Source organism: Odontesthes bonariensis, chromosome 3 (assembly GCF_027942865.1).
Source record: "Odontesthes bonariensis isolate fOdoBon6 chromosome 3, fOdoBon6.hap1, whole genome shotgun sequence".
Lineage (NCBI taxonomy): Eukaryota > Metazoa > Chordata > Actinopteri > Atheriniformes > Atherinopsidae > Odontesthes > Odontesthes bonariensis.
Window position 1 is genome coordinate 1,346,501 of NC_134508.1, and position 14,963 is coordinate 1,361,463.

The window sequence follows — 14,963 nt, forward strand, 5'->3', positions numbered from 1 at the left end:
GTATGTAGTATGCAGTATGTAGTATGCGGTATGTAGTATGTAGTATGCGGTATGTAGTATGTAGTATGCAGAATGTAGTATGCAGTATGTAGTATGCAGTATGTAGTATGCAGTATGTAGTATGCGGTATGTAGTATGTAGTATGTAGTATGCAGAATGTAGTATGTAGTATGCGGTATGTAGTATGCGGTATGTAGTATGTAGTATGCGGTATGTAGTATGTAGTATGCAGTATGTAGTATGCAGTATGTAGTATGCGGTATGTAGTATGCGGTATGTAGTATGCAGTATGTAGTATGTAGTATACAGTATGTAGTATGTAGTATGTAGTATGCAGTATGCAGTATGTAGTATGCGGTATGTAGTATGCGGTATGCGGTATGTAGTATGCGGTATGTAGTATGTAGTATGCAGTATGTAGTATGCAGTATGTAGTATGCGGTATGTAGTATGCGGTATGTAGTATGCAGTATGTAGTATGTAGTATACAGTATGTAGTATGTAGTATGTAGTATGCAGTATGCAGTATGTAGTATGCAGTATGTAGTATGTAGTATGCAGTATGTAGTATGCAGTATGCAGTATGTAGTATGCAGTATGTAGTATGTAGTATACAGTATGTAGTATGTAGTATGCGGTATGTAGTATGCAGAATGTAGTATGTAGTATGCGGTATGTAGTATGTAGTATGCAGAATGCAGTATGTAGTATGCAGTATGTAGTATGCGGTATGTAGTATGCAGTATGTAGTATGCGGTATGTAGTATGTAGTATACAGTATGTAGTATGTAGTATGCGGTATGTAGTATGCAGAATGTAGTATGTAGTATGCGGTATGTAGTATGTAGTATGCGGTATGTAGTATGCGGTATGTAGTATGCGGTATGTAGTATGCGGTATGTAGTATGTAGTATGCAGTATGTAGTATGCAGTATGCAGTATGCAGTATGCAGTATGTAGTATGCAGTATGTAGTATGCAGTATGTAGTATGCAGTATGTAGTATGCGGTATGTAGTATGCAGTATGCGGTATGTAGTATGCAGTATGTAGTATGCGGTATGTAGTATGCAGTATGTAGTAGTATGCAGTATGCGGTATGTAGTATGTAGTATGTAGTATGTAGTATGCGGTATGTAGTATGCAGTATGCAGTATGTAGTATGTAGTATGCAGTATGCGGTATGTAGTATGCAGTATGTAGTATGTAGTATGCAGTATGCAGTATGCGGTATGTAGTATGTAGTATGTAGTATGTAGTATGCGGTATGTAGTATGCAGTATGTAGTATGTAGTATGCAGTATGCAGTATGCGGTATGTAGTATGTAGTATGTAGTATGTAGTATGCGGTATGTAGTATGCAGTATGTAGTATGCAGTATGTAGTATGCGGTATGTAGTATGCAGTATGTAGTATGTAGTATGCAGTATGCGGTATGCAGTTTTGAACACAGCCACAGTGTGTTTAAGTCCAGGCTGAAGACACACCTATTTTCAGCTGCGTTTGAATAAAGCTCCAAATCTGAAGCTTGAGTTTCAAAACTTAATCACATTTTAACTTCTGATTTTATCTGATTTCTTTCTTTTTTGTTTAAAATTTAAATCGTGCTTTTTATTTCTATTGTTTTAATGTCTCTGTAAAGCACTTTGAATCACCTTGTTGTTGGATTGTGCTGCACAGATAAACCTGCCTTATCTTGATAAAAAGATATTTAACGTATCAACCAAATGGAATCAAGCAGGTTCAGATAAATGTTGGAGAATCCAGAGTCCTGCCCAAAAGTAAAGAAACGCGTATCTTATAGAAGCTTCCCAAAGCCCCCACAGTAGCTTCAGTTTGTGTGCTGTTGGTGGAGACACTTGGTCAGATAGTTAAACTCTTTAACGCAGAGTGTCACAGGTTTGTGCTGCCGGAGAAATTCCAACAGCTTCTGAAAGTGAGAGGTTTCTCCTCACAGCCAACGTTTGGTTATTACCGTAGTTTATCTTCCACTGTTACAGGAAGCCGCCAAATCAGCCTCGAACCTGGAGAAAAGTCATCTGGACTGAAATAAGTCCAGAAGAAGTGAAAAAGCTCAGAAATGTTGCTGCACATGAACCTGCTGGAGAAGGAAAGCATTTCCCATGTGCCAGCATCCCAACCAGAGAGCAGTTCATGGTCAGTTTATCTGATCTTCTTATCTGATGAGGGAAGTGGAAATAACTGCCTGTACAGAGTTTCCTTTGATACCGAGTATCACTGCAACACCTCGGTGATGCACGAACATTTAGAGGGAAAACACGTCGGGCAGAAACGGAGTCGGACTCGCCACATTCAAGCTAATACGTTTTGTTTTTGCAAAGTTGAATAAAAGATGCATTTTTCATTGAAGTACCCATCTTTCTTAACTATAGTTAAAGCAACTTCAAAATTTAAAAGAAATAAAAAAGAATTATCCGATTAGTCTCAGCCCTAATTGAGAGACGAAAACTATTATTGTAAATATATTTTCTAATGTTTAAATGTCAAATTTAACATGAAAAATCTGTTGATCATGAACAACTGCAGATTTTTTTAATCACTAAAACTGTTAAAATCAATTGTTTTCTTGTTTTTCTTCATTTTAAACCTGCAGTAAATTGTAAATATTGAAAGTTCTAAATATTCTGGAAAAATGGTCAAAAGCACTCCCTGACAGAACGTTTTCTGAACGTTTTTATGGTTAAAATCAGCAACAAAAGTCCAGAGCTGAACCCCCATCATGTAATATCTGGGTTTATAGTAAACATGTTGTATGATTTTCTATCAATCGACTCACTTTTCATAGAAAATATGCAGCACAAAGTTTTTTATTAGAAAAGCGCCAAGTAAAATATTTTAGAGAACATAAATGAATGAGATTAAATTAAAAGCTTTACTGAAAAGGTGTGTTTTAAGTTTGCACGAACATTTAAAGAGAAAGCACGTCGGGCCGTTGAACGAAACAGAGTCTGACTCGCCTCGGTAAGATTCAATTTTTCATTGAAGGACCCATCTTTCTTGTGTGTAATTATTTGCCACAAAATTAAAGCAACTTCATGCTAAATTTAAAAGAAAAAAATAATAATTATCCGATTAGTCGTTGGTCGCAGCCCAAATTGAGACAAAAACTCAAAAACTATTATTGTAAATATGTTTTATAATGTTTAAATGTCAAATTTAACATGAAAAATCTGTTGATTTTAATCACTAAAACTGTTAAAATCAATCGTTTTCCAAAAGCAAATCAGATAAATATTTTGGGCTAAGACCTTTCAGAGCCTTTAAAACCAATAAAATCATCCCGGAAACCCACAGGAAGCCAACGACTAAGACACATTCAGAGATAAAACTTCAGGAAACTGAGGTCAGAGGACAGGCCACACCCACCTGTTGACAGGCTCGCAGGAGACGCCGTCTCCTTGGTAACCACCGCGGCAGGTGCAGTTGACAGCCAGTCCCGTCTGGATGCATTGTGCGTCGGTGTGACAGCCGCCGTTGTACTCGGAGCAGAGGTCGGGAGCTGCAGGGTTCACATTAATAAACGGGTTTAACGTCTCCTGAGACGCAGTCGTTTATACACTTAATACGACTCTAATTTCACGGCCGAACCAAAGAGGTTTCATGTTACACGGTGATAAAACAGTTTTGAGTTTCAAGCTGCAACACGTTCCAGAAAAGGTTTGGACGAAGCAATTTAGGTCCAGCAATTAAAAAATAAGAATGTTTATTTCTAAACATTTTATTTTATTTCTTTATTTCATGATTTGGGACAAAAGATGTTCAGAGGATCTCCAGTTTTTTCACAAATGTGTTTAAAACAAAGTTCCTCAGAGAAAGACTGGAAGGGATCTGCATGTTTCTGCCTCTGCAGAGCAGAATATCATTAAAGCATTCTGGGAATCTGGAGGAGTTTCAGGGAGCGAGCCTCAGCTGGACCCCCGTGACCTCTGACCCCTCATTCATCAGCAGCTGATAGAAGCACACGGACGAGGGATTACTGTGGGAAACCTTTGTCCAGCACCACGATCCAGAGTTCCATTCACAGACTTTACTGTGCAGAGAAGAAGCCTGATGTTAGCCTGATGTTAGCCTGGTGTTAGCCTGGTGTTAGCCTGGTGTTAGCCTGGTGTTAGCCTGGTGTTAGCCTAATGTTAGCCTGGTGTTAGCCTAATGTTAGCCTGGTGTTAGCCTGATGTTAGCCTGGTGTTAGCCTGGTGTTAGCCTGGTGTTAGCCTGGTGTTAGGCTGGTGTTAGCCTGGTGTTAGCCTGATGTTAGCCTGGTGTTAGCCTGGTGTTAGCCTAATGTTAGCCTGGTGTTAGCCTGATGTTAGCCTGGTGTTAGCCTAATGTTAGCCTGGTGTTAGCCTGGTGTTAGCCTGATGTTAACCGGACGGAGCGTCCGCTTCTCTGGACTCGGAGGCGTCTGGGATGGAGCGTCACCATGGAAACGTGTGCTGTGGTCAGAGCCATCAGTGTTCCAGATCTTTGTTGGAAGAAACGGAGCAAAGCCGGGCCCTGCAGCCGGGCCCCGCAGCCGGGCCCCGCAGCCGGACCCCGCAGCCTGGCTCTGCAGCCGGGCTCCGCAGCCTGGCCCCGCAGCCGGGCCCCGCAGCCTGGCCCCGCAGCCTGGCTCCGCAGCCTGGCTCCGCAGCCGGGCCCCGCAGCCGGGCTCCGCAGCCTGGCTCCGCAGCCTGGCTCCGCAGCCGGGCCCCGCAGCCGGGCTCCGCAGCCGGGCCCTGCAGCCGGGCCCTGCAGCCTGGCTCCGCAGCCTGGCTCCGCAGCCGGGCCCTGCAGCCGGGCCCTGCAGCCGGGCCCTGCAGCCTGGCTCCGCAGCCTGGCCCCGCAGCCGGGCCCCGCAGCCTGGCTCCGCAGCCTGGCTCCGCAGCCGGGCCCTGCAGCCGGGCCCTGCAGCCGGGCCCTGCAGCCTGGCTCCGCAGCCTGGCCCCGCAGCCGGGCCCCGCAGCCGGGCCCCGCAGCCTGGCCCCGCAGCCTGGCTCCGCAGCCTGGCTCCGCAGCCTGGCTCCGCAGCCTGGCCCCGCAGCCTGGCTCCGCAGCCTGGCTCCGCAGCCTGGCTCCGCAGCCTGGCTCTGCAGCCTGGCCCTGCAGCCTGGCTCCGCAGCCTGGCTCCGCAGCCTGGCCCTGCAGCCGGGCCCTGCAGCCGGGCCCTGCAGCCTGGCTCCGCAGCCGGGCCCTGCAGCCGGGCCCTGCAGCCTGGCTCCGCAGCCTGGCTCTGCAGCCGGGCCCTGCAGCCGGGCCCTGCAGCCGGGCCCCGCAGCCTGGCTCCGCAGCCTGGCTCCGCAGCCTGGCTCCGCAGCCTGGCTCCGCAGCCTGGCCCCGCAGCCGGGCCCCGCAGCCGGGCCCCGCAGCCGGGCCCCGCAGCCGGGCCCCGCAGCCGGGCTCCGCAGCCTGGCCCCGCAGCCGGGCCCCGCAGCTGGGCCCCGCAGCCGGGCCCCGCAGCCGGGCCCCGCAGCCTGGCCCCGCAGCCTGGCTCCGCAGCCGGGCCCTGCAGCCGGGCCCTGCAGCCGGGCCCTGCAACCTGGCCCTGCAGCCTGGCTCCGCAGCCTGGCTCCGCAGCCGGGCCCCGCAGCCGGGCCCCGCAGCCTGGCTCCGCAGCCTGGCTCCGCAGCCGGGCCCTGCAGCCGGGCCCTGCAGCCGGGCCCTGCAGCCTGGCTCCGCAGCCGGGCCCCGCAGCCTGGCTCCGCAGCCTGGCTCCGCAGCCGGGCCCCGCAGCCGGGCCCCGCAGCCGGGCCCTGCAGCCTGGCTCTGCAGCCTGGCTCTGCAGCCGGGCCCTGCAGCCGGGCCCTGGGATGGGAGGGCCTCGGATCAGGAGCAAAGCTCATTTCCACTTCTGTGACGGCAGCACTGATGCAGAAAAGCTCTCTGAGGTTTTACAGCAGCATGTCTGTTCCAGGGACGTCCGTGCACTGTTCAGGCAGACCATGGAAAAGCACATTCTGGGGCCATTTATATGCTTTAGTAAATATTTCAATCACTTCGTTTCCTGCAGAAACTCCTCTTTTGCTCGCCGTCTCATAGAGCCGTAGGTATCTGAACTGGTCACGATGATCTAACTCAAAGTTTTCCCCCGTAGGAATGTACACGAAACGAAACGTCTGACTCGCCTCAGTAAGATTCAAGACGTTTGGTTTTTACAGAGTTGAATAAAAGATGCAGTTTTCTTGTGTTTATTATCATTTGCTACATAATTAAAAAAAAAAAAAGAAGATTTATCCGATTAGTCTCAGCCCTAATCGAGAGACAAAAACTATTATTGTAAATATATTTTATGTTTAAATGTCAAATTTAACATGAAAAATCTGTTAATCATGAACAACTTTAATCACTAAAACTGTTAAAATCAATTGTTTTCTTGTTTTTAAACATGCAGTAAAAAAAGTTCTAAATATTCTGGAAAAATGGTCAAAAGCACTCCCTGACAGAACGTTTTCTGAACGTTTTTATGGTTAAATCAGCAACAAAAGTCCAGAGCTGAACCCCCATCATGTAATATCTGGGTCTACTGGGTAAGAATAGTTTATAGTAAACATGTTGTATGATTTTCTATCAATCGATTCACTTTTCATAGAAAATATGCAGCACAAAGTGCTTTAGAGACAGCAGAGATGGAGTAAAACAGCCAAACCCACAGCTGTGTGTTTTATTAGAGAACATTAATGAATGAGATTAAATTAAAAGCTTTACTGAAAAGGTGTGTTTTAAGTTTGCCTTCATGAATATGAACATGACCCTCATCTCTCCGGGACTAAATTGAGAAGTTTTCTTTCTATCAGACTCTTTTTGGCCTTCCGTTCCTTTAAGAGTCCCATGCAGCATCTCAGGCTGAACAACACTCACGTGGCTCCGGGCTGCAGAAGGTGCCGTTCCCCTCAAATCCAGCTTTACACTGACAGCCGGCTGGTGGAACGCAGTCGGCCTGAGCGTGGCACCGCCGGCACTCCTCTGGGATCGAGCCTGGAAACGGGAGCCAGCGATAAAAACAAATAAAAACACACAAATCTTCTTTAAGCATCACCTGCAACTTTCAAAGAAAAGAAAGCAACAGTTGAAGCGTCAGGAAGCAGCACAGCTGAGCGTAAACTGTCGTTAGGAAACCGAGTTAATGGCAGCGGCTGCTCATACATGCACGTCTCAATGAGCTGATATGCCATATTTTATTGTATTGTATTGAGCTTTTATTCATTATTAATAAGATTATTTTATTCAATACTAGTATTACTAAGGGCCTGAGCATTTATTCTGTTTCTGAGCAATTGTTTCCAATACAAATGTATTGAATTCCATTATTTAAATCTTTAAATGCCGTTTTCTCATCAATATCTCAGCCTATGGAGCACCTACTAACACCAAACTTTCCAGTTATACACTTAGCAGTATTCTGAAGATATTTACAGAAGGATTTGTTGATAAATCATTCCTGGCCTGATTTATGTGACATTATAATCAAAAGATATGACAAAAATCGATGTTTTTTAGGCTATGGACAGTATAGTAATGATTTATTTTTATATTTTATAGTTTTTTATTTATAATGATTTTATTTGACATTTTGTACTGGATGTTCGTTGATATTACTCCGCCACCGCTAAGAAAATAGTGCGAGCATGAACGAGCTGCCAAATAAAACACGACAGAAGCAACTTTTCGCCACGAAATCTGATCTGGATTACCAGTGCACACCAGTAACCACTCTGGTGAGTTGATGATTTTGAAAACGGACGTTTATGGTGCTTTTACGGACCTTTGTAGACATGCATATGACTTGCCGTTCTGAAGCAGGTTGAGAAGAATCAAAATTAGGCAAATACCGGAGACAGCAGTAAACATCAAAAAAGCGGTGAGGGGGGTTCTAAAACATCGCAGACGACTCAGAAAAGAGGCTTAATGTTGAAAATACCGCAGTTATCCTTTAAGAGTAGTATTTTTTACTAGAATTGGTATTATTATTGTTGTTAATATACAATCATTGTAAATATTTATACATTTTTTGAGCTACTTGACTAATTTGAATTTCCCCCATTGGGGGATGAATAAAGTATTCTTCTATTCTATTTGATGCTTTCTGCTCCTGAGAACTGGTGTTTTACTGTAATGTGTTAGAACTTATTTGAGTCTATAATCGTATTTCAGGATGACTGAAGGTAATTTGGAGCGGAAGGAAACCTTCTCAGATACGCTTTAAGAGTTTCTGAGGTGCTTTTAAAGAGTTAGGTCTAATGGAGGTGGGTGGGTATGGGACTAAAATGCTCACCTGTCTCGGTCTGGCAGCGCTCGCCTTCCCAGCCCGGCTTGCAGACGCAGCGCCCGGTGCCCTCCATGCCTTGCTCACACCGCCCCTGCTTCTCGCAGCTGCAGGCTGGGACGCACAAACACAACTTTACACATTTTCTGATGTGTGAAAACACCAGTTATTTCGGTCACAGTTTTGGCTAAAACACGATGAACCGGTACATGTTTCATGTTTCTAACTCGGTCTGCTGATTTGTGTCCGAGCACATGGCGAGTGTGCAGCGTTGCTATGGCGACAGACTGCCGGGGAGCCGAGGCGTTGAGTCTCTGCCGGCTTCTGTTTTTTTTTTTTTGTTGTTGGGTGTGAAAAAGGCCAGATTTACATCGGAGGCGAAGGGCGGCGAGGCGTTTATGTCCCCCGGTTCTGGAGGTTTAAGCGTCCCGTCGCGGCGCTCAGCTCCGGCCCCGAGGGGAGGAGCCAAAGTGTCCGGACTGATGGATTATTCCATCGATTTACGTTTAAGCGCTGAGGTGAAACTGGACTGGATGCGTTTCTGCGGGTCGTTTGTTTCCAACAAGGAGACGAAAGCAGCCGACCTGCTGCTGACCTCACCGTCTCTTTCTGCTTACTGGTAACCAGATATGTGTCAAAAATGGTTCCCTAGGTAACCATACCCGCCGGTGGGAGCAGATCAGTGAATATATAAAGGAAACGGGTAAATGCAGCAGTTTGTTTCACTGCTGATAGAAGCTAAAATACTTTATTTTTAAATGTGAAGAATTGAAATAGAAACACTTTTTCTCCATCTTTCTCTTTCACCAGTGATGGAGGTGGAGACGGGTTTGAGTCAGAGATGGACAGAGCAGTTCTGATAACCGCCCTTCTCCAGCGGAACTGTTTCAGTCTGCATTCCCACATGAGTCGGACCTGATAGGGACTGATGCGGCGCAGCCGTCTGCAACAGCGACGTGTTACTTTAGCGCCACATTCAACAACAAAACAGAACAAAACAAAACCGGTAAAAGTAAGGAGAGAAGAAAAAACAGCACCAAGAAGCTCACATGGAGAGCAGGGAGGCCACCGTGTTCATGGTCTGGAGGAAATGAGGAAACCTTTCAGCCTGACAACATGACAAGGGGCGGAGCTACCGACCACCAAGGGGCGGAGCTACCCAACACCAAGGGGCGGAGCTACCGGCCACCAAGGGGCGGAGCTACCCAACACCAAGGGGCGGAGCTACCAGCCACCAAACACCTCCATCAGATGTGTTCCTATGGAAACCAGAACAGACCCAGCTGAGGAGAAGGAGCTGAAATGGTTCCAGGGCTGCGGTCCCTAGTTCCCGAGGGCCGCGGTCCCTAGTTCCCCGGGGCCGCGGTCCCTAGTTCCCGAGGGCTGCGGCCCCTAGTTCCCGAGGGCCGCGGTCCCTAGTTCCCCGGGGCCGCGGTCCCTAGTTACAGACGGCCGCGGTCCCTAGTTCCCGAGGGCCGCGGCCCCTAGTTCCCGAGGGCCGCGGTCCCTAGTTCCCGAGGGCCGCGGTCCCTAGTTCCCGAGGGCCGCGGTCCCTAGTTCCCGAGGGCCGCGGTCCCTAGTTCCCCGGGGCCGCGGTCCCTAGTTACAGACGGCCGCGGTCCCTAGTTCCCGAGGGCCGCGGTCCCTAGTTCCAGACGGCCGCGGTCCCTAGTTACAGAGGGCCGCGGTCCCTAGTTACAGAGGGCCGCGGTCCCTAGTTACAGAGGGCCGCGGTCCCTAGTTCCAGACGGCCGCGGTCCCTAGTTCCCGAGGGCCGCGGTCCCTAGTTCCAGACGGCCGCGGTCCCTAGTTACAGAGGGCCGCGGTCCCTAGTTCCAGAGGGCCGCGGTCCCTAGTTACAGACGGCCGCGGTCCCTAGTTACAGAGGGCCGTGGTCCCTAGTTCCCGAGGGCCGCGGTCCCTAGTTACAGAGGGCCGCGGTCCCTAGTTACAGACGGCCGCGGTCCCTAGTTCCAGACGGCCGCGGTCCCTAGTTCCCGAGGGCCGCGGTCCCTAGTTCCAGACGGCCGCGGTCCCTAGTTACAGAGGGCCGCGGTCCCTAGTTACAGAGGGCCGCGGTCCCTAGTTACAGAGGGCCGCGGTCCCTAGTTACAGACGGCCGCGGTCCCTAGTTACAGACGGCCGCGGTCCCTAGTTACAGACGGCCGCGGTCCCTAGTTCCAGACGGCCGCGGTCCCTAGTTCCCGAGGGCCGCGGTCCCTAGTTCCAGACGGCCGCGGTCCCTAGTTACAGAGGGCCGCGGTCCCTAGTTCCAGAGGGCCGCGGTCCCTAGTTCCCGAGGGCCGCGGTCCCTAGTTCCAGACGGCCGCGGTCCCTAGTTCCAGAGGGCCGCGGTCCCTAGTTCCAGAGGGCCGCGGTCCCTAGTTACAGACGGCCGCGGTCCCTAGTTACAGACGGCCGCGGTCCCTAGTTACAGAGGGCCGTGGTCCCTAGTTACAGAGGGCCGCGGTCCCTAGTTACAGAGGGCCGCGGTCCCTAGTTACAGACGGCCGCGGTCCCTAGTTCCTGAGGGCCGCGGCCCCTAGTTCCCGAGGGCCGCGGTCCCTAGTTCCCGAGGGCCGCGGTCCCTAGTTCCCGAGGGCCGCGGTCCCTAGTTCCCCGGGGCCGCGGTCCCTAGTTCCAGACGGCCGCGGTCCCTAGTTCCTGAGGGCCGCGGTCCCTAGTTCCTGAGGGCCGCGGTCCCTAGTTCCTGAGGGCCGCGGTCCCTAGTTCCTGAGGGCCGCGGTCCCTAGTTCCTGAGGGCCGCGGTCCCTAGTTCCAGACGGCCGCGGTCCCTAGTTCCAGACGGCCGCGGTCCCTAGTTCCTGAGGGCCGCGGTCCCTAGTTCCCGAGATCAGAGTCTCTCACACTTTGTCGTGATAACGTTTTGCTCATCAGCTGCATGGAAACGCAGATATTTTTGTCTGGTCTGACTCACTGATGAGCTCCCGCAGCCAGTTGCAGCAGATAAGTTGTTTCATGTTGGATGTTTTCAATGAGCTACGTACCTGGCTCCTTATGAAAGAGTTTGAAAAAGTATGAAAGGGTGAGCTTATGAAATCCTCGAATACGGTTCAGGATGAATTGGACCCGCTCCAGTTTCCCTGCAGCCCCAACAGGAGCGAAGAAGATGCCACAAAGTCCTCTAAATCTAGGTCTGAGTCATCTTGAAGGTGTTACCAAAGCATTCGTGTTGGCTTGCTTTTATGGATTTTTGCACCGCTTTAAATCAGCCTCATGTGCTGGCTGTTAGGATTTTTAACTGCGATTTACCTCCTTAAATGACCTTTTTTCCTTCTTTACGAGGCTGAAGAAAGCTCAGACCCGAGTCGCCTCTTTTTAACGAGTCGCAGATAAAGCGAAGGACCAACAACTCAAGCAGCCATTGGCTTTCTTAACAATCAATGATTATTTCTTCTTTAATTCATATTTTATGATTCTCATCTTTTTCATTACCCAACCTGTATCTTTATTTGCCATTTTTAAATTTAAGTTCCATCTGAAGCACGAATCATACATGTTTTATGCTTTTATGGTGACAACAAAGATTATTTTAAGAAGGTTCAAGATGTCCTGAAGTGTCTAAATAAGCATCTTTTATAGTTTCGTCTTTCAGTCCCGTCTTTGTCTTCGGTCAAACTCCTTAAACTTGAGGAAGTCTGATTGTTGAGCCGCAGACAGCTACAGTATTTAGTTAAATCAGCCTTTGTTTGGCGATTTTAAAGCTTCTTCTTCCACCTGGATGAAGGTTTTTAGTCCCGGCTGTAGCTTATCTGCACAGTTTGGTTTATAAACTGTTTCTAATTCAGCAGAACACTTACTTTATTTGATTGTTCTGATGGTTTTAACCTTCATATCATTAGTTAGCATCACTGTTTTGGTAGATTTGATGCTTTCTGCTCCTGAGAACTGGTGTTTTACTGTAATGTGTGAGACTTATTTGAGTCTATAATCGTATTTCAGGAGCACTGGAGGTAATTTGGAGCGGAGGGAAGTGCACGATAACACCAGCTTTAAACCGCCTCAGATACGCTTTAAGACCAGTTTCTGAGGTGCTCTAAATAAGTATCTTTTATAGTTTCTTCCACCGTTTGTTCTCCACGTTTGCGGCTCTGATCTGTACCTGTGCAGTTGGCGCCGTAGTAACCGATGTCGCACAGTTCGCAGGATTGTCCTCTGAATCCTCGGTGGCACCGGCAGGTTCCTGAACCACGGATACCATCGTCGCAGTTGCCGTGGTTACCGCAGGGGGCTTCGACACCACCGGGACACACTGGAGCGCACGAGGAAAGGTTTAGAGTCAGAACACGGCGTAACTTTGACGTGCAGAGAAGGTCCGATTGCTCACCCTGACAGTCTTTGCTGTAGTGGTTCCTGCAGCACTTCTGAACCCAGGAAGGATACTGGCAGACCCTCTTACAGCTCATCCGGTTGCCAAAGTGATTGTCCAGGTCGTACCACAGCGGATACCGTCTGTACTTGTACCTGGAGCGATAGGTGTAGCAGCTTTCCGTCTTCCCCTGCGTGAATGCAGCAGCAGGGTTTAACCTCCTTTCTTTAAAGGGACACTACGTAATATATTAAGTAATTTATTAGCTCAAATCAACATATTCATTCATAAATTAGTCCTCATTGGTGTAAAATTATCTCTGTCAACAATCTCACTTATCCTCCTGAGTGAAGAATAACTTGTCTGTATCTGCCATGTCCTTCCACTCTATGAAAAACCATGAAGTGCCGAGAGGGACATAAAGTACTTCCAATGGCTTATTACTGGCGCTAATGGTAAATAGATTTTATCTGGTAAATTATCCCACTAATAATGAATTGATTGTTACCAAACTTCTGCCGTAGTACACATGGGCTCTTAACTCACAAAACGAGGTATTAGAAAGTTTGTAAGTTTACTGGGAGTTTATTTAAAAGAACACTTTCCAGATAGCAACTACACACTGCTGCTAACGCTAACGCTGCGTCAACGTCACTTCCGGTAACTCCTGTAATATGACTAATTGCGTTGCTTGCACACCAAAGGCTATGTCAACTTATGTTATCTGACATGTTATCTGTCATCTGTATTTATAGTGTTATTGTGTGTGTGTTATGTAATCCTTTGTACTGTGTGTCTTGATGTCTTTTTGTTTGTATGGACGCTGTTTGCTGCTCGGTCTGCACAGCACGCAGTGATATGAAGGGAGAGAAAATAGGGCCAAGAGATTGTGAGGTCTGACTTTTTCCTGGAGAACCATTTTGTGATGCAAATGTATTACTCTGTTGAACGCATATTGTTCTGAGAAGCAAAACGCTTTATTTTTTAAACCCCAGCCAACTAGCCGGACTACCTTCATCAACACCAAAACGAGGCTGGAACTCTGCTCACAGGACGCAGCAGGGGGTAAGAAGAAGTTCATGATTCCCATTTGTAAGTTCACAGGCGTTCTTACCGTGTCCACATGTTTGAAGGGACAGCTTGGAGTGAAGAGGCAGCTTCCACAACGTCCCTGAAACATTCAATAAAAGGAACTTTTGAGTTCAGATTCTGATAATTTAATCAAATAAATGGGGGAAATCGGATATTTGCTGGACAATCAATGAATGAGAACAGCAGCTCTGGAGACTGATAATAGCTGCATGAACCTCTGATCCAGGTCCATGAGGCACACGGCTCTGCAGGTTTTCCATGTTTTCCTGCTCCAGCACTGATTCAAATGAATGAGCCGGCTCTTTAAGCTCTGCAGTGAACCGATGGAAACACACTCATTTTAAGCTAAAATGCTTCATCTCTCCTTTAATTTTGGACCGACATCAGTACAGCTTTTTGACTGAAGTGATTCCTCTAAATTAGAAGGATCACTTTGGTGTATTTTCCTCTGGATGTGCCTGTCAGACGCTCACACAGCTCTTACAGTGTCGGTGTTGGATCTACTAACGTAGGTGGTTCTGTTCTCCACACTGTCGCAGAACGCTCCCAGGCCGGGTGGCTCCAACAGCTGGTCGATGCCAAACGCCAGGCCTTCTTTGAAGGTCAAGAAGCGCTCCACCAGCCTGGCTGAATTATCATTAATCAATACATCCCCCTGAACACACACACACACAGAGTATAGTTTTAATATTACAGCCACAGAACACAACAGGATGCAGTGGATGCATGTTCAGTAGAGACGGCTGTTTGGTGCAGATCAAGCTTCATATCTTAAAAAGTTTAAAAGTTAGAAAAACCAGAAGTTATAGCAGTAATGTGCTGAAAGAGCTGAACATTTTAATACCAAAATTGTTGAAATAGCTGAAAGTATGCTGAAGTAGTTGAAGTACAAAAATCGGCGGAAGAATAATAATAAAGGGAAACAGGAACTTAATAGTGAGAATGCTTAATGCATTCTCACAATAATCAATAATAAAAACATAAAGTAACACAAGTAAGACCAACTGGTCGTTTGGCTCTTTGGTTTATTTGTGTGTTTTTCTCACCACCAGCGTCCTGTCGCAGCTCAGCTTGATGGTGGATCCGTGCATGGTCCGGTACGATGGGGATCTACTCTGCTGACCGACACCTATCAGCTACACACACACAGAGTCATGTTTCCATCCTACACTGACTTGTACCAGCGATGGTTAGCATATGTTTATGTTAGCATATGTAAGCAGGGAAATAACACATGTCTAAAACCAGCCTTTAATCCAAAATTAAACCCAATCCTGACTGAT

At 47.9% G+C, this 14,963-nt stretch overlaps 1 protein-coding gene across 1 annotated transcript in view; it reads right to left on the minus strand.

Moving 5' to 3' along the window:
* stab1 (stabilin 1) overlaps positions 1-14,963 on the minus strand; it is a 175,137-nt gene that overhangs the window by 33,154 nt on the left and 127,020 nt on the right. Inside the window, exons 52-59 of the mRNA XM_075460052.1 lie at positions 14,727-14,816; positions 14,189-14,335; positions 13,703-13,759; positions 12,607-12,778; positions 12,382-12,531; positions 8,268-8,372; positions 6,854-6,970; positions 3,386-3,518 (exon numbers count right to left, since the gene is read on the minus strand). Coding sequence (XP_075316167.1) covers positions 3,386-3,518; positions 6,854-6,970; positions 8,268-8,372; positions 12,382-12,531; positions 12,607-12,778; positions 13,703-13,759; positions 14,189-14,335; positions 14,727-14,816 — 971 coding nt within the window. The remainder of the gene's footprint in view (positions 1-3,385; positions 3,519-6,853; positions 6,971-8,267; positions 8,373-12,381; positions 12,532-12,606; positions 12,779-13,702; positions 13,760-14,188; positions 14,336-14,726; positions 14,817-14,963) is intronic.